Source organism: Electrona antarctica, assembly GCF_951216825.1.
Source record: "Electrona antarctica genome assembly, chromosome: 16".
NCBI classification, from domain to species: domain Eukaryota; kingdom Metazoa; phylum Chordata; class Actinopteri; order Myctophiformes; family Myctophidae; genus Electrona; species Electrona antarctica.
The window spans coordinates 35,708,207-35,732,083 of NC_136797.1; the positions used below are offsets into that span (position 1 = coordinate 35,708,207).

The 23,877-nt window shown below is 43.2% G+C and overlaps 1 protein-coding gene across 3 annotated transcripts in view; it reads right to left on the bottom strand.

Annotated features, from left to right (window-relative positions):
* Positions 1-23,877, bottom strand: part of wdr7 (WD repeat domain 7) — a 145,847-nt gene that overhangs the window by 75,222 nt on the left and 46,748 nt on the right. For all 3 annotated transcript variants that reach the window (XM_079524621.1, XM_079524622.1, XM_079524620.1), the window contains exons 19-21: positions 21,126-21,217; positions 11,268-11,386; positions 10,566-10,689 (exon numbers count right to left, since the gene is read on the bottom strand). In XM_079524621.1, coding sequence (XP_079380747.1) covers positions 10,566-10,689; positions 11,268-11,386; positions 21,126-21,217 — 335 coding nt within the window. The remainder of the gene's footprint in view (positions 1-10,565; positions 10,690-11,267; positions 11,387-21,125; positions 21,218-23,877) is intronic.

Consider the following 23,877-nt stretch of genomic DNA (forward strand, 5'->3'; position numbering starts at 1 on the left):
TCTGGGTCCCTGGACCCCACTGTGAGGGTCTGGGTCCCTGGACCCCACTGTGAGGGTCTGGGTCCCTGGACCCCACTGTGAGGGTCTGGGTCTCTGGACCCCACTGTGAGGGTCTGGGTCTCTGGACCCCACTGTGAGGGTCTGGGTCCCTGGACCCCACTGTGAGGGTCTGGGTCCCTGGACCCCACTGTGAGGGTCCCTGGACCCCACTGTGAGGGTCCCTGGACCCCACTGTGAGGGTCTGGGTCCCTGGACCCCACTGTGAGGGTCCCTGGACCCCACTGTGAGGGTCCCTGGACCCCACTGTGAGGGTCCCTGGACCCCACTGTGAGGGTCTGGGTCCCTGGACCCCACTGTGAGGGTCCCTGGACCCCACTGTGAGGGTCCTTGGACCCCACTGTGAGGGTCCCTGGACCCCACTGTGAGGGTCCCTGGACCCCACTTTGACACCAACGAATCCTCAGTGAAACTCACACGCTACATACAACAGACATCTGTAGCAACCACAGCTGGTTTCCTGTAATGCAGAGAGCTCACAGCACCCCCCCCCCCCCCCCCCCTCCCACCCACTCGTTCTCTCTCTCTCTCTCTCCCTCCCTCCTTCTGTCTGTATGATAGACAGCACGCGGGACGCCCATTAAATCAACCAGCACCATACTTATCGATCCACGCGCTGCGACCGACCCGTACAACTGCATTACACCTCCCGTGCACGTGTGTGTGTGTGTGTGTGAGAGTGTGTGCATGCACATGTGCGCATGCACGCGCAACAGAAACAAAGACGCATGCAAGCATGCGCGGGGATGTGAGTGAGCATACATACACGTACAAATGCACGACCACACTCACACATATACAAAAAAAGAAGAAAAACAATGTGCGGGAAAAAAAATAACAATAACTTGAACATACAGAATACGCATCCTGGTGAGCTTAGACACACTCACACAAACGTGTGTGGACATGCACGCACACATACTGTACAGTGCACTCGCACGCGCACGCACGCACGCACGCGCACACACACACACACACACACACACACACACACACACACACACACACACACACACACACACACACACACACACACACACACACACACACACACACACACACACACACACACACACACACAGACACACACACACACACACACACACACACACACAGTCTGTCTTTTCACATATACTGCAAAACACAGTGCAGTCCCCTGTACAATAAAAACAATAAATACTAAAGGGCAAAGACGGAGGTCTGGGGGAGATAATGGAGAAGAGAAGAGAAGAGAAGAGAAGAGAAGAGAAGAGAAGAGAAGAGAAGAGAAGAGAAGAGAAGAGAAGAGAAGAGAAGAGAAGAGAGATAAAGAAGGGGGAGGGTGAGAGGAAGAGGAGTTGAGGATGAAGACGAGGAGGAGAAAAGAGAACAGAGGAGCCAACTTCAACACCACTATGAAGACAAAGGAGGACAGGATGGGGCAATCGAGGCAGAACATGAAAAATAGAGGAGAGAGAGGAAATGCCAACTTCTGTTCACTGGCTGGGATCAAAGGGGCAACAGCTGCTGTAGTGGATCACACACACACGCTAACGCACACGCACACGCACACACGCACACGCACACACACACACACACACACACACATACACACACACACACACACTTTTAACATTTAGAGTTAGGGGTTTATTGTGAACTAAACTGAACTTCATGGGGATTATAGCTGATGAACCATGCACACTCACATGTGTGTGTGTGTGTGTGTGTGTGTGTGTGTGTGTGTGTGTGTGTGTGTGTGTGTGTGTGTGTGTGTGTGTGTGTGTGTGTGTGTGTGTGTGTGTGTGTGTGTGTGCGCGCGTGCGCGCGTGCCCATGTGAGAACAAAGCCCTTTGGAGACTTGTTTAATCAGGTGAGTGTATAAGTGTGTGTGAGAGACTGTGTTAATGAAGTGAGTGAGTGTATGGAGGCTGTGAACCAGGATAAGACCACCACAGCCAACATCCAGACCTCCCCATGACATGCCTTTCTCCCTGCCCAGCCAAGCATGCCTTCGCCTGGGGCACAGCCTCTGTCTCCATCCCCTAAGGCTCCCGGAGGGTTTTTTTCCTCCTCCTTTTAGAAAATCTCTCCTGCACGGTGTCAAATGTTCACTGTCAAAGAGTTGACAGAACAAAAAAGAAAAAAAACAGCATAGAACATGGTTGTTTCCTATTCACACCTCGTCCAGCTGTAATTACCGGTGTGAAGAAATGGTAATGGTTCCCATTTCTTTTTTTAATGCATCTAAAATGAAGAGATTAACAGACAAGGACAATATTAATCCATTGAGACCTGGAACGCATCCATGTCACGTTAGCGTTTTAAACATTATGTTATAATTTAGCTATTGAAAAATAGCAGATCTACAAGCTCATAGCGCGCCACCGAGTGGCGCGCTATGAACTTGTAGGTCTGCTATTTTTGAAAAATCGTTAAAATGTGCCTCAAATCTTTCCGAAAATTGTCATGATTTAGAAAACTTTTTTTTTTAAATTTCGACGTCAGGCCTGAATGGGTTAAGAACCATTAACTCACCCACCACCCTCGCTGCCATCTAGTGGCTGAATTTATATTCGAGAACTACCACAATTCATGTCAACGGAGAACCATTTTATTTTGGAAGCCGTTCACTCGGAAAACGGAAGACAGGAAGTGTGAAATTGGCTATGTAACGTGTCCCTCGAATGTTATTTAATTCACCCAAAACATACCAATTCTAAACGGCGATCATAAACACTTTAGTTATGAGCCGCAAATCAAGTTTGTTTTGATCAAAGACGAAGCCTGTAAAAAGAATCAGAGTTAAACTAGATAAAGTGCCCCTCGGGGCACAGGTCTCCACCAGGGCAGGTCAGGTTGTTGCCTCCTGGTGGCTCTATAATAGGCCACTGTGAAGAGGGTGCCATTTCTTCTTACGCCTTGGATGGCAATTAGATGATTTGAGATGATTTTGTTCCAAAAATGTGTTTTGCAAAAATCCACCTGTTGGTGGCGCTATAGCAGGCCAATGTGAAAAGGGTGGGATATATTCCTCAGCCTAGTAGGAAAGTCTGTGAAAGATTTCACGTAAATTGCAAGCTGCGTTCATGATTTGAGACTTTTTGTTCAAAACTTTGAAAGCCAATGTTAGCCAATTAGGATGGAATATGAAATATCGGACAGATCCGTCTTGAACACATGACTATAGAGATACTGTGTAACGATTTGCGGAATTTTTGGACAGAATCTGGAGGAGTAATGTGTTTTACAAAAGTCGGCCTCCTGGTGGCGCTATAACAAGCCGTTCTGGAAAATTTGGGGCAGAGGTTCATCGTTGGCATATAGGGAGTGTGTGTGCAAAATTTGGCATCGACCGGGTTAACGGTGCCGGAGATTAGCTATACACAGACTGATGGACGGACACACACACGGACGGAGTGCAAAACATACTCTCTCCCCATGCCTTCGGCCTGGTGGAGACAATGAATTCTAAAATAATCTGTTCCTATTAGGCCGTGAGCCAGGACCCCAAATCTGGGGTCATCGGTACCATTGGGCCGACTAAGCCTCATAGGGATTTTTGGGAAGGTATACATACTAGAATTAGAAAATATGTGATAGCATTGCAGTGGTGGTAGCTTTCTGTGTGTTATCACTCCGTTTATAACCACATGCCAAAACACAATTTTCAAAATCCGAATGAAGTATTCTACTTCAAACTGATGGTTCTCTCTCATTATTGATAATTTATGAAGAATTTGAAGAATGGTTGGGATACAGCTCAGACAATATATTTCTCTGAAACAATTTGCATATCTACAAATATTGTAATTATCTATTACAGGAGAGACAACATGAGACGTACTTCTGTTTTCATGAAAGATGTAGCACAAAGGTTCCTAACATAAATTCTAAGGAAATGAAGTAGAATACTAAAGGCTCATTCATAGTCTGGATTTTCGGTGGTGAGGTGACCACCGAACTACAACATAACGTCACAAGCCGCGGTGAAGAGCAAACCACCGCCACCGCCACCCAGCCCTTCTCTGTTTTTACTCACCACCGCTCAACATTATTTCAGCTCCGGTGGTCACCTCACCACCGGAGCGGTGGTCACCCCACCACTGAAAATCCAGACTATGAATGAGCCTTAACACACTATGATAATATTTATCTTTTGCAACTACATTCAATATCTGTAATCTTCAACTCATAATCAGGATCATAAAATCAACCCACCACATCCTCCTGGCCCTAGCCCTCCTGACTGGCAGCATTATCTTTCCCAAATCCTGGTCTACCTCATCGTTAAAATCCTCTTTATCAACATTTCTCATTTGTAGCTTGAACATTTCATCAGGTGTCAGATCACCCTTAGCAAAATGTGGATCTCCCATCCAAATTGTGTGACATCAGCCAAATTAACTTTCAAGTTGAGCTTGGTGGTCTGCCACATTCCACTTGGATATGAGGTTGCACAGCACTGTCCCATTCTAATGCTCTGTACTTTATACTATAGGTCCACCCGATACACCCCAATACACCAACAAGACAAGCACATCAGTTTATTCACTGAGCATGCGTATCACCCTGCATCAGGGACATAATGATGCCTGCCTAATCATGACCAAATGCAGTATCCATCATCATCATCATCATCATTACAAGGACCACGGCAGTGCTTCTTTCCTCTATTCAACAATAGAACATCACTTTGGGTTTGGTATGGACACCATCTTGGATTTGGCAATACATAATTACCTGATGATAATTTCACTTTCACTGATTCAGCCACATTCCTTTAGCCCTAAAACCCCAAATAATGATTAATTAGTACTAGTTTTATATAGCCATTTTAAGCTCCTGGCAGCCATATTGGATTCCATCTCGAAAATGGCGCCTTTCCGGAACATATGTATATATTCCTAGATTTTCAGTATATTCTTAACTCTTTGAGAGTTTCATGGATTTCTATATCGTTTTTAGACTTCTCTATGGCAGAATGGCGTTTTTGAATGATTTATTGAAAATTCTCTGTTGTGAATGTGTGACAACGAAAGACCTTCAGAGAAAGCTTGGCTTGTCTGCTTCCAGGAAAAAAATGAACTGAGTTGATAAAATGTTTAGTTGTGGTGTTGGAAGCCATTTAAAAGAGCCTGCATTTACACTGGGTAGTGTTTCTAGGACAACAAAAAAAGTTATGACCGGTTGAAGTTTTATTTTCTAAATAACTTTTTTTCTGCTGGGCGTACATAGCCATGCAATATCTCATTTTAAAGGGTGAGTTGTCTAGTTCAATTAAAATAAAATAAAAAGTTTCTCACATGTACCACTGTAGATATTTTGCCATCTATAAATAGCATGGTCAGTCATGATCAATCTGACCTATCCAGCTAAAAGTCCCCCTAGCTCTGAAATGGAACATCATATAAACTCAATTCTTTTTTGGGGTAAAATTAGACATTCTAACGCACATTTTGATATATACCATGTTTACATAGTCTTACCAGTACCGTGTCTATTCATGCATGTATCTCAAAAACCTGTTGTGAAGAAACAGTTTTGATAAAAAACTCATCCAAGGACATTGTTTTGATATGACTTTGTGCCCATGATATGTATCAAAATATAGACTTGAATGTATACTGTATTATAACAAAAAAATTGGGTTCTTACCATCTACCGTTACAGAGTAAATCACAGTTGAAACTCGCTTAGTCAAACCATAAACCTCAGACTAGTGAACAAAATAGCCATGACAGGTCTAACTCATTGTAAAAGCTTGTCTTTTATTTTTTATGACTACTAACATAATACAATTATAATAAATATTACAGAAAATAAATAGGCCTACATACAAAACAGTTGTCCCCAAACTCCCCAGTGTCCCCAAACCACTGCATTCCAGTTGTTCTTGACGGTGTGTGTGTGTGTAGGCTAAATTAAAAAAAAAAAAAACTGAAATGAATGAATGCATCCGGTTCAGTGTCGGAGAACTCCATCGCAGTCTTGACTCTTCGTCTTCATCATCATCATCATCATCATCATCATCCTCCTCCTCCTCCGATGCCAGTTCTAAATATATAAAAATAAACATTTAGCTGTAGTCAGCCCGGCCAATAGCCAGTTGGGGGGGGGGGGACGTAGGCTATCTGACATCATCGTCATCATCATCATCACACGGAGACACACTAAACAATGTACAATCATGATTGTATACAATATACAATGAATGCAATTATCATGCAAGCTCAGACGTCAATGAAACGTCATACAGATCTTATATAATACGCTACTGTTAGCTTCACTCCCCGTCCCCCCTCCGATCCTTGTAGCAACGTCATCATAACCACGCGTTGCTTCAGTAAACGATGCATGTTTGTTCTCCGTCTTTGTAGACAGTAAATAAAAGGAGCGAACATTACTCTAAAGATCAGATCGCCTATAAGGCACGCTACAATATAAAATACTTGTACTGCCATGCGTGCATGCCTGCTACGATACATTTGTACTGCAACAAACAACCGATCGACACCAGCCCCCCCCTCCAGCCCTTAGCCAGCACCAATGCACCGACCAACACCATTAGCCAGCACCTTCGGTGCTGGCTAATGGCTGGGGGCCATCGTGGTGAGTCATTCTGGCGTCATGATCTGACTAGTAGTAGTAATTATCCAAGCATCTATTTGTAGCGATCATCTTATGATTTCTGATCACTATAGAAGGGCATTTTCTACAATAAGATTACCTCAAAACATTCCGGGTTGATCGTCTTCTTCAATGGTTTCCCGGTATAGCTCATCGGACGACGATGGGGAGACAATGAAAAAAGGAGGGAGGGAGCAGCGAGTCTCGCTGTAAGCACTGGACCAGGGCTACTCCGCCTGGAGAAGGCGACTGGGACGCGTATGGATCAATACTACTACCACAAAACTCGCTCAAATAAATAGTACTGCTTTCAACTTTTTCTGCTAGAAAATCGCTCGGGCGAGACGGCAAACAGGCAAAACAATGAAAACTATGAAGACTCCCTCTGCCCCCACTGTTTACAGGGGGTGGGACCAGCTTCCAATGGCAACACGTACACGTGTGTCACGTGACACGGGTTTTCTGGGTAATGTAGTTGGAATATAAGCTCAGGAATTTAAACAGCGCTTCGGAGCATATTAATATGTTTAGATTCATCAAAAACTGTGAAGACGCCAATTGGCGTCATTGATCATTTACGGAATTCTGATGAAGACGCCAATTGGCGTCTTTCATCTTCTAAGGGTTAAGCATGCCTAGAGGTACCAGAACCAATTGGAAAAACCTTTTCTATCATTTTTTTGGCGGTGTATTACTATATGTTTTTCATATTGACCCATGTAATTTTCGCCTAGTGTTATAAAATAAAATGCATGATAGCACTGATAAAGCTACCACTGGTGCAATGCTATCACATATTTTCTAACTAGACATGTATACCTTCACAAAAATCACTATGAGCCTTAGTCGGCCCGATGGTACCGACCAACCCCCCTGGCTCACGGTCTATATAGGCCTCATAAGCCAGCTGACTTTTCACTTCAGTTTTTTTCCTGTTTACTTCTGTCACACAGCAACCGGAGTGATAGAGATAAAAATACATCAAAAGACGATCGCGGCGACAAGTGCCAAAGGGCAGAAGACGTCAAAAGACGTTCTAGGCAGCGAATAAGTACCGTCAAAACACATGGAAAACGAGAACCTACTCTTTCTTCCTTCTCCGCCAAACGTGAATTTCTCGGGTTCGAATTGTTTAATCGCTTTTTGATCCGTTTCGATGGCTGATGTTGCTACCGCAAACAACACTCTGGGACACAAACACACAATGGCCGCGGCCATTTTGAAGATGCGCGCGCATCCACTTGCATTGTCTGCTCTGTCTTCAGATGCCTGTATCTCGGAACTGACATTGAGGGGGCAGATTTGGCCCAGACAAGCGTTTTCAACGGCCTGTAGCAGGCGCTGTGATACTCGCGGTCCACTTTTTCCACCACCGACCGAGAGAACAACCACCAGTGATGTCAACACACACGGAATTTTTTCATAGTAAGATGAGATTACGGATATTTGGTTATTCAAAGTAAGTGTTACGCGCGATAAAACCTTGGCAGTACCGTATCGAGGGATTCATTAATGGTGGCGGTAATTGGGTTTTAAGCATACATCCTTTCCCCCTAAAAGTATTTCTGTTTTTAGATGGCTCATATGATTATTAGTCCAACTCAACTCCATTCAATGGACAAGACATTGCTGTCTATGTATTAATTTATTCTCTTCACCTGAGCTAAATAATTTCACTTTGTGGATAACAAAGCACAACCAATCTAAACTAATCTAATCTCATTCAAATTAAATTTGAAGAATTAAAAAATGTGACCGCTATTTTAAGGTTAACTGTTGTTAACCTCCTTTAAAACAGCAGAGGGAGAACTCTGAGAAACCCAAGAATGGGAGATAGAGAGGAGAGAATCTCTGTGTACACATCCCAGTGCATCTTTGTGTGTGTGTGTGTGTGGTGGTGTGTGTGTGTGTGTGTGTGTGTGTGTGGTGGTGTGTGTGTGTGCGCGTGATAGTTATGATGACTGAAGTGTGTTCTTGCCTACAAGTCACAAAATCGTCTATAACACACACACACACACACACACACACACACACACACACACACACACACACACACACACACACACACACACACACACACACACACACACACACACACACACACACACACACACACACACACACACACACACACACACACACACACACCAGCTTATATGACCCCTGTGACCTTGTTCTCTCTGCTACACTTCTCGATCTCCCATCATTCCTCTCCTTCTCTTCTTGTCCTTCAACCCCATCTTTCTCATCCTTCCTCTCTCTCTCTCCTCTCCTCTGCTCTCTCTGTCTGTCTCTCCTCAATGTATCCCCGTCGAGGGCTGTCACCATCAGGACATTTTTATTGACAATTAATTGTCCTACAAAATAACTGCAATTAATGATGTAATTGTGCTTCCAAAATTACATTTCTGATTGCCTTTTAGGCTTTGTAAACAAAAACTGCAGGGGGGCAGAAATGACTGACAATGACCAATGATCCAAATACCGTAAATGATCATTTCTATACATAAATTCATTTTTCACAAAATGGGCGATCTATAGGCGATCCTCAATGTATCTCTCTTTTCCCGGTCCTCCTCCTCTCCTCCAACTTTCTCTGCTCATCCCTCCATCCTCTCCTCTCCTCCCGTGCAGTCAGCACACACACACACACACACACACACACACACACACACACACACACACACACACACACACACACACACACACACACACACACACACACACACACACACACACACACACACACACACACACACACACACACACACACACACACACACCCTTGCAGTGGCCAGCTAACACGCACACACGGTGCTGCCGTGCCGTGGTAACACAACACTGACCAGTGGTGCCCGTTGCTATGACAACGTCTCCCCAGAGGAAGCCCGTTAGGCTCGTCCTGAACCACTGACAGGGAGAAGAGTCCTTCCTACTGGAGCCGCGCACGTGAGCGTACACGTGAACGCACTCACGCCCACATTCGTATTAGACTACACTTGCTAGAGACACCAATATTTTAGGATGTTTTTGGGAATCAATGCCATTTTAACTACAGTTGGAGGCCATCGATATTGTCCATTTCTTTTTGCTGAGGTTTGCGTGATCTGCGCAAAAGGACAGTTAACCCATTTTGGGCGGGAACCCCTTTTGGTGTTTTAAACATTATGTTATAATTTAGCTATTGAAAAATAGCAGATCTACAAGCTCATAGCGCGCCACCGAGTGGCGCGCTACGAGCTTGTAGGTCTGCTATTTTTGAAAAATCGTGGAGGATTTAGAAGGATTTTTAAACATTTTGAGGTCAGGCCTAAATGGGTCAAATGATAAGGGACAATATCGGTGGCACCCAACTGTATATCCCATAATCAGAAAATAAGCGATGTACAAGGTCAGAATGTGCCGCAGCGTGACACCTCGTACCGCCGTGCAACAGAGTATATATCGTATATATCGTTGCTGTCGGGCAAAAACCACATATCTCCATATTCTAACTTTGTGTTTTTCTTTTTTTTCGTTGTTGTAAATTAACACCTTACACTACAGCACTGGTTTGGCTATTTTCATTAATTCTTAATTATTGCTTTTTTTTATTCATGGAATTTTTTATTAATAGATTTGTTTGTTTGTTTTAAAATGTATGGAATTTTTTTTTTATGTATGAAAAGAAAATGGGACTTTTACCCACAAATGGGTCCCGACCCACTGTTTGGGACAAAGAGGTTTACAAGGCTACATAGAAATGCTATAAATATTAAAGGATATATTAGGGTCAGTTTGTACACTCTAAAATGAACACATTTAGAACACATGTAAGACATATGATGTGATATTAACTACATGTACTGTATGTTAATATGTGCACGCCACACACAAATACAGTAGAGGGATGCACTTACGTGAGCTGACAGTGTCCACATACTGAGGCAGGTATGGAGCCCACAGGTCAATGGTATCCTTACGCCCCGATTGGCCAATCCTCCTCAGCTCAGCCAATAAGAGGGCTTGGGCTGCCTCTCGCACCTAAAACCAGGAAGAGGAAAACGGTAGCCAAGCTAATGAATATAGGACACCTACACAAATAAACAGGACTTGGCACATAGCTTTTACTACAAGTAAGACGCGCGAACGCGGGAAGCGAACGCAGCTCGTAAATTGCAAAAACAACAATTAGAATAAATTACGTAATTTTTTAAGGTTTTTTTTAAGTTCTCTTTTTTTAAGTGAAGTTTTTTAAGTGAAGTTTTTTTTTAAGTTAAGTTTTTTTTCCTTTTTAAGTTTTTCTTTTAAGTTTTTCATTTAAGGTTTTTTTTTGTTTTTCCTTTTTAAAGTTTTTCCTTTTTAAGTTATTTTTTAAGTTAAGTTTTTTTTTAAGTTAAGTTGTGTGTGTGTGTGTGTGTGTGTGTGTGTGTGTGTGTGTGCGTGCGTGCATGTGTGTGTGTGTTTTTGTGTGTGATACAGCTGCGCCCTCTGGTGGTGGGCAGGTGGTGTTACAGCGTGACAGACACACACACAGACAGACATGATCTGCTGGGTCTCATAGTAAATGCTCACTGCGTTCGCAACTACTGTGTGCGCGTGCACGTGTATGTGTGAGTTACCTCCAGACAGCGGTCTTGCCATCTCCTGGCTAACATCTCCAACAGGGGAGGTCTGAACTTGTCCAGACCCAGAAGGTCTGGCAGCATCACACAGTGCATGGCAGCCAGCTGACTCCAACCTGCACACACACACATTAAAACCGAGACACACGCCAACGAAAACCAGTCAGGATAAGAAGCAAGGCAGAGCAAAGAATACAACATTTATCCGTCTCTTCCTCACACAAAAGAAAAAAAATACCGCCATATGAAAACACCACACAATGTGCTTTTTCATCCCCCCTCTTTTTGTGTCCAAAATGAGATAGGATCCAAAAGGAAGCACACAAATTCTACAGGTGCTGGACAAAAATATACATACAATGAAAAAGATGTGTCCAAAATACCAAACAAATTAAATAAAATTAACTTAACTTTTCATGTTATTTTTGGTCTTTCAAAGATCAGGTTTTGAGTTTGTATACTGTACTTTTGGATGAATGTAATTTACATTACATCAGACTGGTGTTCTTGAAAAATAGAACAGTTTTTGTAGAGATATAGGGGTTTCCATATAGCAGCAGCACCCCCCCCCCCCCCCCCCCCACCCACACACACACATACACACACGCGCACAAACACACACCCGAACACAAACGCATGTATACACCTATTTGAATAAAGTATTCAAAAACACATTAATGACAACACATACTGAGGGATGGAAGGAAACGTATCGAACGCACCAGCCTCCGGGCGAGGGCATTTCACTTTCTGTGCAAAATGACTATTGCCAGAATTTGGAAATGGCCTAATGGAAACAGTACACAATAGGCTAGCAAACAGAAAAAAAGCAATACCTTGACATTGTGAGTTTTAGTCTTTCATTTTTGTCAACAAGAATGTCATTTTTTTCATGAACACGGCATTTGCCACTGGAAACATAATGGTGTCGTTACCAGCACGCTAGCTGTTTAGCTTGTTGTGGCATGCTGCAATGTTTGAACGGAGGACGCAAACTACGAAAAAAACAACTACATACCATCTAAACAACTGGAATAACAACAGGTAAACAGAACATGACATGACCATACAGAAACATCCTGTACGACGGAAATACTAGAAACTCAACATATCAAGGTGCCACTTCAACTTCCAGACCCAGTTGGATTTCTGTGAGCCACAGATGTTTACAAATATCAGACATACATATATATTTAAGTATACCGAATACTGTGTAAATATATATCCCCCCATAAAAAAAACACATTTTGATAGTATAAAATGGGTCAATGTATACAGTGATACTCAACATGAACAAAATGTTGTATATTCACATATATCAGGACAATATATGAGCTTGATTAGCCATCATTGATACTGCAAAGTTCAATTCACACACCATCACAAGATGGCATCGCTTGACGACAAGAGATATCTTAGGCAAGCGAAACCTTTATGCAATGGCATAATGAATTGACATAAGACCAACGGATGTGCTTAATGACTATATGAGCAACAAAGAAATTCTATGAAAAATTCTTTGCTAGTCGTGACTTACCTCTGTCATTAATGTACAGGGGGAAGGGGGGGGGGCAGGGACTTTACTGTTTATTTACAAACACACACCATAGAGAAGATTCTTTTAAACATGTGGTCAGTGTCTCTTTCGAGGCTACTCTTAGTAGGCTAAATTTTCAGGGTACAATAAATGCTTTGATGCATTGATGTCAAATACGTTTGGGTGACGTACTCCTTTCAGCCCGATTTATACTTGGTCGTGTGACCAAACCAAAAAAAGCCCATCTACAAGCTCAGAATGCGACACGGCAGAACATAAACTCAGGCTTTAAGGCATTCTGTACGGACACTGACAACATGTTGAGAACAAGACGTGTTTTAAAGGCATGGTTGTTTCTTTTTTCTTTTCACAGATGACATTTTCACGTCTAGAGGACATTGTGAAGAAGCAGTCTAGATTCTAGAACCTAGCTGGTAGGGTTCTAGAACAACACGTCTAGAGGTCATTGTGAAGGAGCAGTCTAGAACCTAGCTGGTAGGGTTCTAGAACAACACGTCTAGAGGACATTGTGAAGGAGCAGTCTAGAACCTAGCTGGTAGGGTTCTAGAACAACACGTCTAGAGGACATTGTGAAGAAGCAGTCTAGAACCTAGCTGGTATGGGTTCTAGAACAACACATCTAGGTCATTGTGAAGGAGCAGTCTAATACCTAGCTGGTAGGGTTCTAGAACAACACGTCTAGAGGTCATTGTGAAGGAGCAGTCTAGAACCTAGCTGGTAGGGTTCTAGAACAACACGTCTAGAGGACATTGTGAAGGAGCAGTCTAGAACCTAGCTGGTATGGGTTCTAGAACAACACATCTAGGTCATTGTGAAGGAGCAGTCTAATACCTAGCTGGTAGGGTTCTAGAACAACATGTCTAGAGGTCATTGTGAAGGAGCAGTCTAGAACCTAGCTGGTAGGGTTCTAGAACAACACGTCTAGAGGACATTGTGAAGGAGCAGTCTAGAACCTAGCTGGTAGGGTTCTAGAACAACACGTCTTGAGGACACTGTGAAGGGTTAAACCTGGTAGGGTTCTAGAACAACAAAGCCAGAATGCCTACCATGGAATTAAGCTCTGTGAGCATGCTTGCTTTGTTTTTCTCCCAGTAAAGAAACATATTGTTGACATTTTATTCAGTTAATTATGTGTATAATGTATTCTTTTTTAAATACATTTCAATAATAAAATATATTGTTTTTTTAAGGAATTGCTGGTTGTAAAAGGCACTTCATTTTCCTACAACCACAAAAAGAGAGGAAAATGAGGACATTCGTTCTCTGATAGAGAAGAAAAGAAAAAAAAACAGCAAATGCAAAAGACTGCATTACATACAGCTTAGAAATTTACCAAAGGAAGAATGTCCAAGTTGGTGTTTAAAAGAGACGGAAAGATAAATCATTTTGCCAAGAGGGAATGGGGTGTCAAACAGAAATGCTGCTTCTACAATACACAATGTGTTAAATGGTGCTGTCGAAAACGAGTTGTTAGGTACATTTAAAAAATATATTTTACCCTCAGCAAGGCTCAATCCAGTTACTTATTTGTTTTGATTTATTTATGTATTTATTTAACATACTCCCCATAACCTCCAGTGAAAAGAGCAAGCATGCGAACCAGAGTTGGTAAAGACAAACCAGGATAGACAAACAGGCACAAAGACAGACAGAGAGACATACATACAGAACTATACTGGACAGCACAGAAGTCAAAACTGTGAACGAAAACTAAACAAAAACCAGGACCCCGGGGCTGGGGGTCAATTCTCTTTCAAAATGTCTTAAACGTTAACATTTTTTATTTGTCTGTTTTATTTTCACCTACAATGACATGCCCAAAATTAGGACACCAGGGTTAAAGTGGTTAATAGCATTATGTAGAGCACAACAAAATATAACATAACACGACACAACAGAATGCAATGAATTATAATCCTAACAATTGTAATGATTGTCTTGCAGCATTTAGAGTATGTGGTTAAGACAACCCAAAAGGAGTTGAACCCAGCCCTGGAAGGCAGACAGACAAGTTAGCGAACAGACTGACAGACAGGCTGACAGACAGACAGACAGACAGACAGACAGACAGACAGACAGACAGACAGACAGACAGACAGACAGACAGACAGACAGACAGACAGACAGACAGACAGACAGACAGACAGACATCTGGGATAAGGCGCTATCGGGAATAAGAGAAGAGTAGTGATTGACTGATGTGAGAATGCGCGAGAGAAAGACAGAAATACAGAGAGCGATAGAAAGTGGAGACCCTCCATGGAGTGTGGCGTTAAATCAAAGTTGCAGTCTTTGTTAAGTAATTTGGTCGTCATCGTTATGCTTTATTTAATATATAGGAAGGTGTGGAGACAGGAAACTGAGGGCAGAGAGAGAGGAGAGACGAGAAAAGACACAGGAGTGGGATTCGTACAGTACCCGGGTCCTCATGGCTCACAAGAAGGATTCGTACAGTACCCGGGTCCTCATGCTCACAAGAAGGATTCGTACAGTACCCGGGTCCTCATGGCTCACAAGAAGGATTCGTACAGTACCCGGGTCCTCATGGCTCACAAGAAGGATTCGTACAGTACCCGGGTCCTCATGGCTCACAAGAAGAACACTGGCTTGAGCTACTGTACCAGTACCAATGGGCTCTGTGCGCACACACACACAATAACTCTTCCTACTTCCGGGCCGTTTTCCTACTTCCTTCACCGTGTGAAGGTGAAGGAAGTCAGGTGTTACCGATTATACTAATTAAGGCTCTGTTCCATTATGTGTGCAGTGTTTCTCAAACACACCCATACCTCTGAGAGTGTACAAATGGTCACTAGTATCAGCAGTAACACGTGTGAAGGAAGTAAGGAAGGGGCCCACGTTCTTTCCAATATGGCATGTGTGCATAGAACCCATTGAATTGCAATTGCAATTCCAACCTGAAAATTGCAATTTGCAGGTTGGAAAATACGTTTTGAAAGCCTGAAACTCTGTTTTTAATCTGCATGAAGAGTCTTGGTCAGCTACATGATGCAAATGTCATGTACCTGATTTAAGACCATTTTAGCTTGGTAGACTAGTCGATACTGCACTTTATTCACTTGGGGAGCACTCTAGCCATTAGACCAGAGCAGATGTCTAGGCATATGTTGTCGTGTTTACATATTGTACCTTCTGTACACATATTTTTAGGCTGCTGTACAAGTCAGTGGCTGCAATAGTTCACTTGCAGTATCAATGTAACTCATGCTGCCAGTCTGCCCAGCTCAGCAATGTCTTGGGCTATGAGTTTATATAGTGTGCGGGTGCATTAATTTCACATATTATAATGTGAACACTGCATTGTCCTGTACCGAGCCCGTCCCTACGTTTTTATTTGTTAATGATGTTGAAATTGTCAGTATATTTAGTCATGGTTCTAGTCACAGGTTACAGTCGACGAACACTAGTTTTAGTCGCTGAAATTAACACTGCCTCTGAGGCCTTGGGCTGCCTCCGTCAGTTACGCAGTGTCATCCTGTGTGATCGTGGAGAGTCTCCCAGCCACAGAGAAAGAGAGACGGAGAAAGAGCAAGGTGGAAGTTTTAGAAGAGAGAAGAAAATAATTAATATTCCATCGTACAGCGGTGTCACTTGCAAGAAAATAGCCTTTCTGCAAGCTCACAATGCGAAGAGTTGTTGGGCTTGTAGATCGGCTGAATTTAGTGATACCGCCGCACAATTAAGAATAAAGAAAGATACAGAACGAGAGAGAGAGAGAGAAGAGTGTATGACACAGACAGACAGACAGACAGACAGACAGACAGACAGACAGACAGACAGACAGACAGACAGACAGACAGACAGACAGACAGACAGACAGACAGACAGACAGACAGACAGACAGACAGACAGACAGACAGACAGACAGACGGACGTAGTGGATACGTGTGTGTGATTGGTTGAGAGTCATATGATCCCTAAAGCAGCGGCAGCCAGCCAGGCAGCCAATCAGTACCTTCGTTGACTGAGGGGAAACTATATGAAGCTTGGCCCAGGCCAGGGGACACAGGGACCCCCTGAGAGAGCCCCCCAGGGGGCCCTGATCCCCCCTGGGCAGGAGTAGTAGAAGAAGAAGTGGTGGCTGAGGCAGATGCAGCAGCTTGCAAAAAAAAGAGTGGAAGAGAGGAGAGAAAGAGAAACAACAGTCAACAGAGGGGAGGAAGGAGTTAAAAGAATATGATGGAAGAGAGAGAGAGAGGGGGGGGGGGTGAAATATACAATAAATTAATTCGTAAATTAACGAGAGAAAACGGGGAACGCACGACGGAAAGCAGGAGCGCGAAGACATAATGTGAAGAATGGAGAAATTAAAGTAGAAAATGAAACATGAAATTAATAATAAATAATAAATTCCATCTGTAAACATTACGAGGAGGAATGAGTCGGAGACAAACCGAAAGAAGGAAGGAAGAAAGAAAGAAAGAAAGAAAGAAATAAAGAGACATTAAAAGTTAAAAGAAAGGACAGACAGACAGAAAGGCAAACTTGTTATTTCCCCAGCAAGTACTTTGAGGAGAGATGGATTAACGAGAGAGAGAGAGAGAGAGAGAGAGAGAGAGAGAGAACATCCTGTTCAATCTAATACTTTAAATGGAACATGAAATTTAATTTAACAACCTACAGTAGTGAGACCCTGAAAGCATTTAAAAAGCATTTAGATCATTATTTTCACTGTGAGATTCACAGTGTACCGTGACATTTGAAAATATGAAAATTACACATCATATGCAGTATTATCTTAGTATGTCACATTTACATAATACAAACATATTGTTATATGTTATATACAAAAGTACAATGAACTTATACACACATAAATACTGTATATACATGACATCATGAAGATCTCACATATCTTCTCGATATTTTTGCACAATTTCTATTCAAATACATTGATGAACTGAACCACCAAAACCACGATGAGAGCAAAATGTGAGCCCAATATTTGAGTTATATTAGTAATACCAGTCAGAGGGAAACAAACAATGATGAGACGGCTGGCAAACATGGAGTCAAAGGAGGAGAGAGAGAGGAAAGAAATATAAGGAGAGAGGAAGCAATAGAAACGTATGAAGAGAGAGAGAAAGAGATACAGAAGTATGAAGATGTGAAAACAAACATATCGTCACTGTTGGGCAGAAACCTCCATATTCTAACTTTGTGTTAGAAAGTTATCACCCTACTACTTGATCATAGTTGTCGATCTTTTTTTATTTGAATCCTGAAAAGTAACGGTTTTGGACACAAGGTTTCCACCTGAAAGAGATGATAAGGAAAGAGGAATCGATAGAAAATATTAATATGAGAGAGAGAGAGAGAGAGAGAGAGAGAGAGAGAGAGAGAGAGAGAGAGAGAGAGAGAGAGAGAGAGAGAGAGAAATTGTAAGAGAGGAATGTGAAAACAAACGTATGAATAAATATAATACTCATGAGGAGAAAGTTGAGCTACTTTATCCATCAGGTTGTGATAAACCGGCAGGGACATCCTGTGTCTTCATGAAGTGCTTTAAAGAGTATGGTGGTTCATCCAAGCAAAGTGTGTTAATACAGCATCGCAATCATCATTGTAACCACTGTATCCATTTATTTTATGACGTGGCTATTCAAAAATAGCAGATGTACACGCTCACAGCATGTCACACGCCGCACTGCGAAATTGTAGATCAGCTATTTTTGGAAAAACTTTGGAAAAATCTAAAAAGAAAATAGAAAAATTGCAATTTATTTTAACACAAATCTTCACTTCTGGGGGTCCCTGGTACAAAACATTTTAGTTGAGGGTCCTCAGCCAAATACATGTTCATTTGGGGGTCCTCGACATGAAAAGGTTTTAGAACCACTGACTTAAATCACTTAAAACTGGAGAACGGGACTTGTAACGGGACTTGAGTTGTTACAACTGGTGACAATTTGTGCAAATCTTTGCACAAATCGTATACAGTACGTATACGTATACAGTGCATAATTTGGGGGGATCCTTGACATGAAAAACCGCTGATATAGCAAGGATTTAGAAGACAATTGTAGAAGAATCGGGTCCTCAAGTCTTAATGGGTTAATAGAAGTGGTACAGGGAGGGGGGGTCTAGGTCTGGCTTGTGACGGGGGGGGGGGGGGGGGGGGGGTGTTCAGAAAGGGGGGCTCCAAGAAGAGGGGGATTTGGGGGTGTTCAGAGGGGGTTCAGGGGGGGTTAAGCGAGGCGTTTCAGAGGTCAGTGCAGAGCATTTCCCTCTGAAAAGGTGGTGAATAGGCGTGTGGCATGAATGAGGACACCAGCAAACACACGCCTGTCACACTCCGCCTACATTATGGAGGCACAATAGCGTGTGTGCGCCCCCCTCCCACACACACACACACACACACACACACACACACACACACACACACACACACACACACACACACACACACATACACACATACACACACACACGTATTTACGCATGTGCGTTTGTGAGAGTTAATGAAAACTGCGTGAATGTGTGATCAAGTGAGTGTGTGCGTGTGATGGGGACTTTGTGTGGGTCTGTACATAAGCAGGTGTGTGTGTGTGTGTGTGTGTGTGTGTGTGTGTGTGTGTGTGTGTGTGTGTGTGTGTGCGCGCGCGCGCGCGCAAGTGTCCATATGCGTTTGTGTGACGTGTGTGTGTGTGTGTGTGTGTGTGTGTGTGTGTGTGTGATTATCTCCTGAAACATTCAGCTGTATGGTGATTGTGTTGGTCAAAACCTTCATGTTATCTGGTCAGAGAAGGAGAGGTCCTCTTTCATCAGACGTATTATCAGAGAATAAGAGACAGTTCATTCACGGACAAAAGAGGAGACGGAATAGGACTGTTCACGGAGCTGCTTTCCATCCAGTGGTGGACAAAGGGTATCTCTGCTGTCGGGAAGAAACCACTTAACTCCAAAATGTTCATTTTTCAGGAAATGAAAAATATACATTTTTCAGGAAATGAAAGGAAACCTTATATTTTGAAAACAATACGGCCTCATGAAAGTTGGTGTAGTAACTTTATATATTGTCAATTACTTCCACAACCTGATGGAGATACAACTGGGAACAAAGTTACTTTCTATCATATTTCTATGATTCTCTCTCTCTCTCTCTCTCTCATACTGTCATCCAATCAGCTTTCCTACAGGTCCAGTGATGTAAATAGGTTTTCAATGTAATGGGACCCAGAGGTGGTCTTTTTGATGGGTCTCAGGGATATTTTATGAGTCCTACTTCAACGACATTAGAGTACAGTACTGAGTACAGTACTGCATCCCAGGAACCCCCGGAGGGTCACATGATTGCGTCCTTTCTCAATGTAGTGAGTCTAAGGATGCAGGATGCAGGCTAGTTACATCACTGCAGGTCACAATTAATTATATTAATAATAAGCAATAACAAATACATTCATAAAAGTAAGATGCACAGTACTGTGCTGGCAACAGCATCACATGACCAAAAACGAAAAAACATATCACCCTTTAAATGACCCATGCAAAAACCTCAAATAAAGAAATAAAATAAAAATTTCCACTGTCCCAGGGTCCTTCCTCTGACCTGTGGGCTAACGGCAAGCGCTTATCCATGCAATTCGCCCCCTCTCTTTCCCTTACGCTTAATGTATGCTCCGCCGTGCGGCCCAGCGAAAATAACCGATCTCCAAGCTCACGACGTGTCGTGATGAGCTAATTTAGGTCTGTGACACCCACACGAAACCATTAGTTATTTTTTTCCCTCTTTTTTTTACAGATTTGTTTTGGGCTTTTCTGCCTTTATTGATAGCATCAAGGGAAGACTGACTGTCTTCATGAACGGGACTTGAAGGCCAAAAGCCTATGTGGCATGCGCCTGGACCACTTGGCCAGCGAGCGCCCCCCATTAGTTCTAGTCAGTTAGCTGTACTAGATCTCTTCTCCACTAGTCCCTCCCTAACATTTTAGTCAACTTTTTATTTGTTGATGAAATTGTCAGTATATTTAGTCATAGTTTTAGTCATCATAGCTTGGTTTTTAATTTCGCTTTTATTTAGTTTTCGTCAATGAAAAAAGGTAGTTGCAGACATTTTTCGCCATAGTTTTAGTCGACGAAATCAACACTGACCTGGACATTTCCGCGCGCGCCACCGACAATACAAATGGGGCTTTAGCCTCCTCTTGTCCCCATCGGCCCCCATCCCATCCCCTCCCGCCACCCCCTCTTCTCCTCCTCGCCTGGTCCCCTCCCTCCTCCCTGCTGGAGGCCCCCGGGGCGTTGAACCGAGCGGCGCGCCTCCTTTTGTAGTTACCTTGTTTGATCTGAGCCTGTGCGGCCGGGTTGGGCTGGGCCGGGGAGGACGACATCCTGCGAGGGGTCTCTGGTGTGCCTGGTCTGGGAGGTCTGGGGGGGAGAACATGAAATATTTAAGCAGGAGAGGAGAGGAGAGGAGAGGAGAGGAGAGGCAGTCTCAAGTGAGAGTAAATAGAGAGCCAAATTAGGACCCAGAATGCTGGACACCCAAATTACACGTTCAGTCATTCATGCCTGTGGTAACAGGTGCAAAAACACACACACACACACACACACACACACACACACACACACACACACACACACACACACACACACACACACACACACACACACACACACACACACACACACACACACACACACACACACACACACACACACACACACACACACACACACACACACACACACACACACACACACACACAGTGAAAAGTGTGTGCAATAAAACAAGTGGCTGTACAGCTGTGAGCTTCATGGTGTTTTCTACATTGACTCTTTTATGCAACAAAAGTACAGTACAAGCCAACCCTTAAGCCATTAAAGATACAAAGAATATATTAAAATAATAGAAATGTAAATACACTATACTTGTCTTTGTTCACATGTCAGAGTGGCTGGTTGAACAGCCAGTTTAACTGTTTTAGAAGTGGGTTCTAACACACACACACACACACACACACACACACACACACACACACACACACACACACACACACACACACACACACACACACACACACACACACAGCTACTGTTGTGTTTCATAAACCATTGGCAGATTATGTATAATTATGATGTTTTGGTACTATTGGTATAGTAATTGAAGAAACTGCAGATTTAGACTTATTGTAACACTCCCCCAGGTTATGTATTCTATCAGCTATTGGCTTCAGTTGCGCTTTGCACAGTTTGCACCTCCTCAGTCTCAGCCAGTGAGAACCAATTAACGGAAAGGAGGCAGATATACAAGCTTACAGTGAGCTTGTACAGTACATCTGCCATTTTCTTTCTTCTTCTTTTTTTTAACAAATATATCAATTCGGAGGTCCTTGGCACGAAAGAGTTTGACAACTACTGATTTAGGCATTTGTAGACTTGGCCCAGGTTCAAGGAGTATCTATTCCTCACTGTGTCTAGAATGGACCATTGGCCCACACTTCAACAGGAGGAACAAAGGATCGGGGGGAAAAAACTCTGGTGATGGACGTTTTAGCATTTTAGTGTTTTAGTCCCTCTTGGGTGTATATCTACATTTCCGTCTTCGTGAAATGCACATAAATTAAATCCTTTGTAATTTTCCATTCCAGAGGATTTAACATGTTTTTATTTGTGCCAGAATCCACATAAAAAAACATGTTCAAGCAATTACGTTTTAGTGTTGAAGATGCACTGTGACTGCACACACAGTAATGAGCCGTAGGTTCCATACAACAGGGGTTCTCAACCCGTGGGTCGCGACCCCTCGGGGGGTCGCCAAATTATTTTAGGGGGTCCCCAAATTATTTTCCAAAAAAAAAAAAAAGCAGACCTACAAGCTCGTAGCGCGCCACTCGGTGGCGCGCTATGAGCTTGTAGATCTGCTATTTTTCAATAGCTAAATTATAACAATGCTTAAAACACCAAAAGGGGTTCCCGCCCAAAATGGTTTAAGGTTATTGTAGCAGTCAATTTATATTGGGGGTCGGGAGGGGGCGGGGCGGGGGTCCCGAGACATTGCCAAAGCATTTCCGTGGGTCCCCGGCCAAAAACGTTGAGAACCCCTGCCATACAAGTCGTGCCTTTTGTGTGAGGATGAGGCATAAATATTCTAACCCAACTTCTAAGAACTTCAGTTTTCAGAAGCAAATCACTCAATAGGCTGTAGTTCAAAAACGGTTTTGATCCATAGGCGCCGATCCCGTGGGTGCTCAGGGGCTCGAGCACCCACGGGAGACAGCGAGCACCCACTGGGAATGCGCCGGTCAGTCGGGCGGTTAAAATGCTTTGTAACGTGGTACCCGGTCTTATACCGCACGTAATTCTGAAGGGATTTCTCCTGTTATTCAAACTCTCTCTCCGTAATCTTCAAAGTATGATTATTAATTCCTAGTGCCAGTTGTTATCACGCGCCAATAATCCAACTGTGCAACTTCAAATGGAGCCTACATTTACTTCTCTCGTTTCCTCTGCATTTCTCTTTCACTCTCCGTCTCTCAAAGCCATAGAGAGAGAGGGAGGGAGAGATAAATCATAAATTCAAGTACATCATTGTCTCCACCAGGCCGAAGGCATGGGGAGAGAGTATGTTTTGCACTCCGTCCGTGTGTGTGTGCGTGTGTGCGTCCTTCCTTCCGTCCGTCTGTTACCAGCTAATCTCCGGCACCGTTAACCCGGTCGATGCCAAACTTTGCACACACACTCCCTGGATGCCAACGATGAACCTCTGCCCCACATTTTCCAGAACGGCCTGTTATAGCGCCACCATGAGGCAGCTTTTCACAGTTTTTACCTAAAACTGCACCGATCTGCGTGAAACGTTGCATGCACACTCCCTAGAGGCCAAGGACAAACCGTTGACCTGCATTTTCCGCATCTGCCTTTTATAGCGCCACCAGGAGGCCGACTTTTGTAAAACAATTTCTTTGATATTACTCCTCCAGATTCTGTCCAAAAATCTCACAAATCGTTACACACTATCTCTATAGTCATGTGCTCAAGTCGGATCTGTCCGATATTTCATATTCCATCCTAATTGGCTATAATTA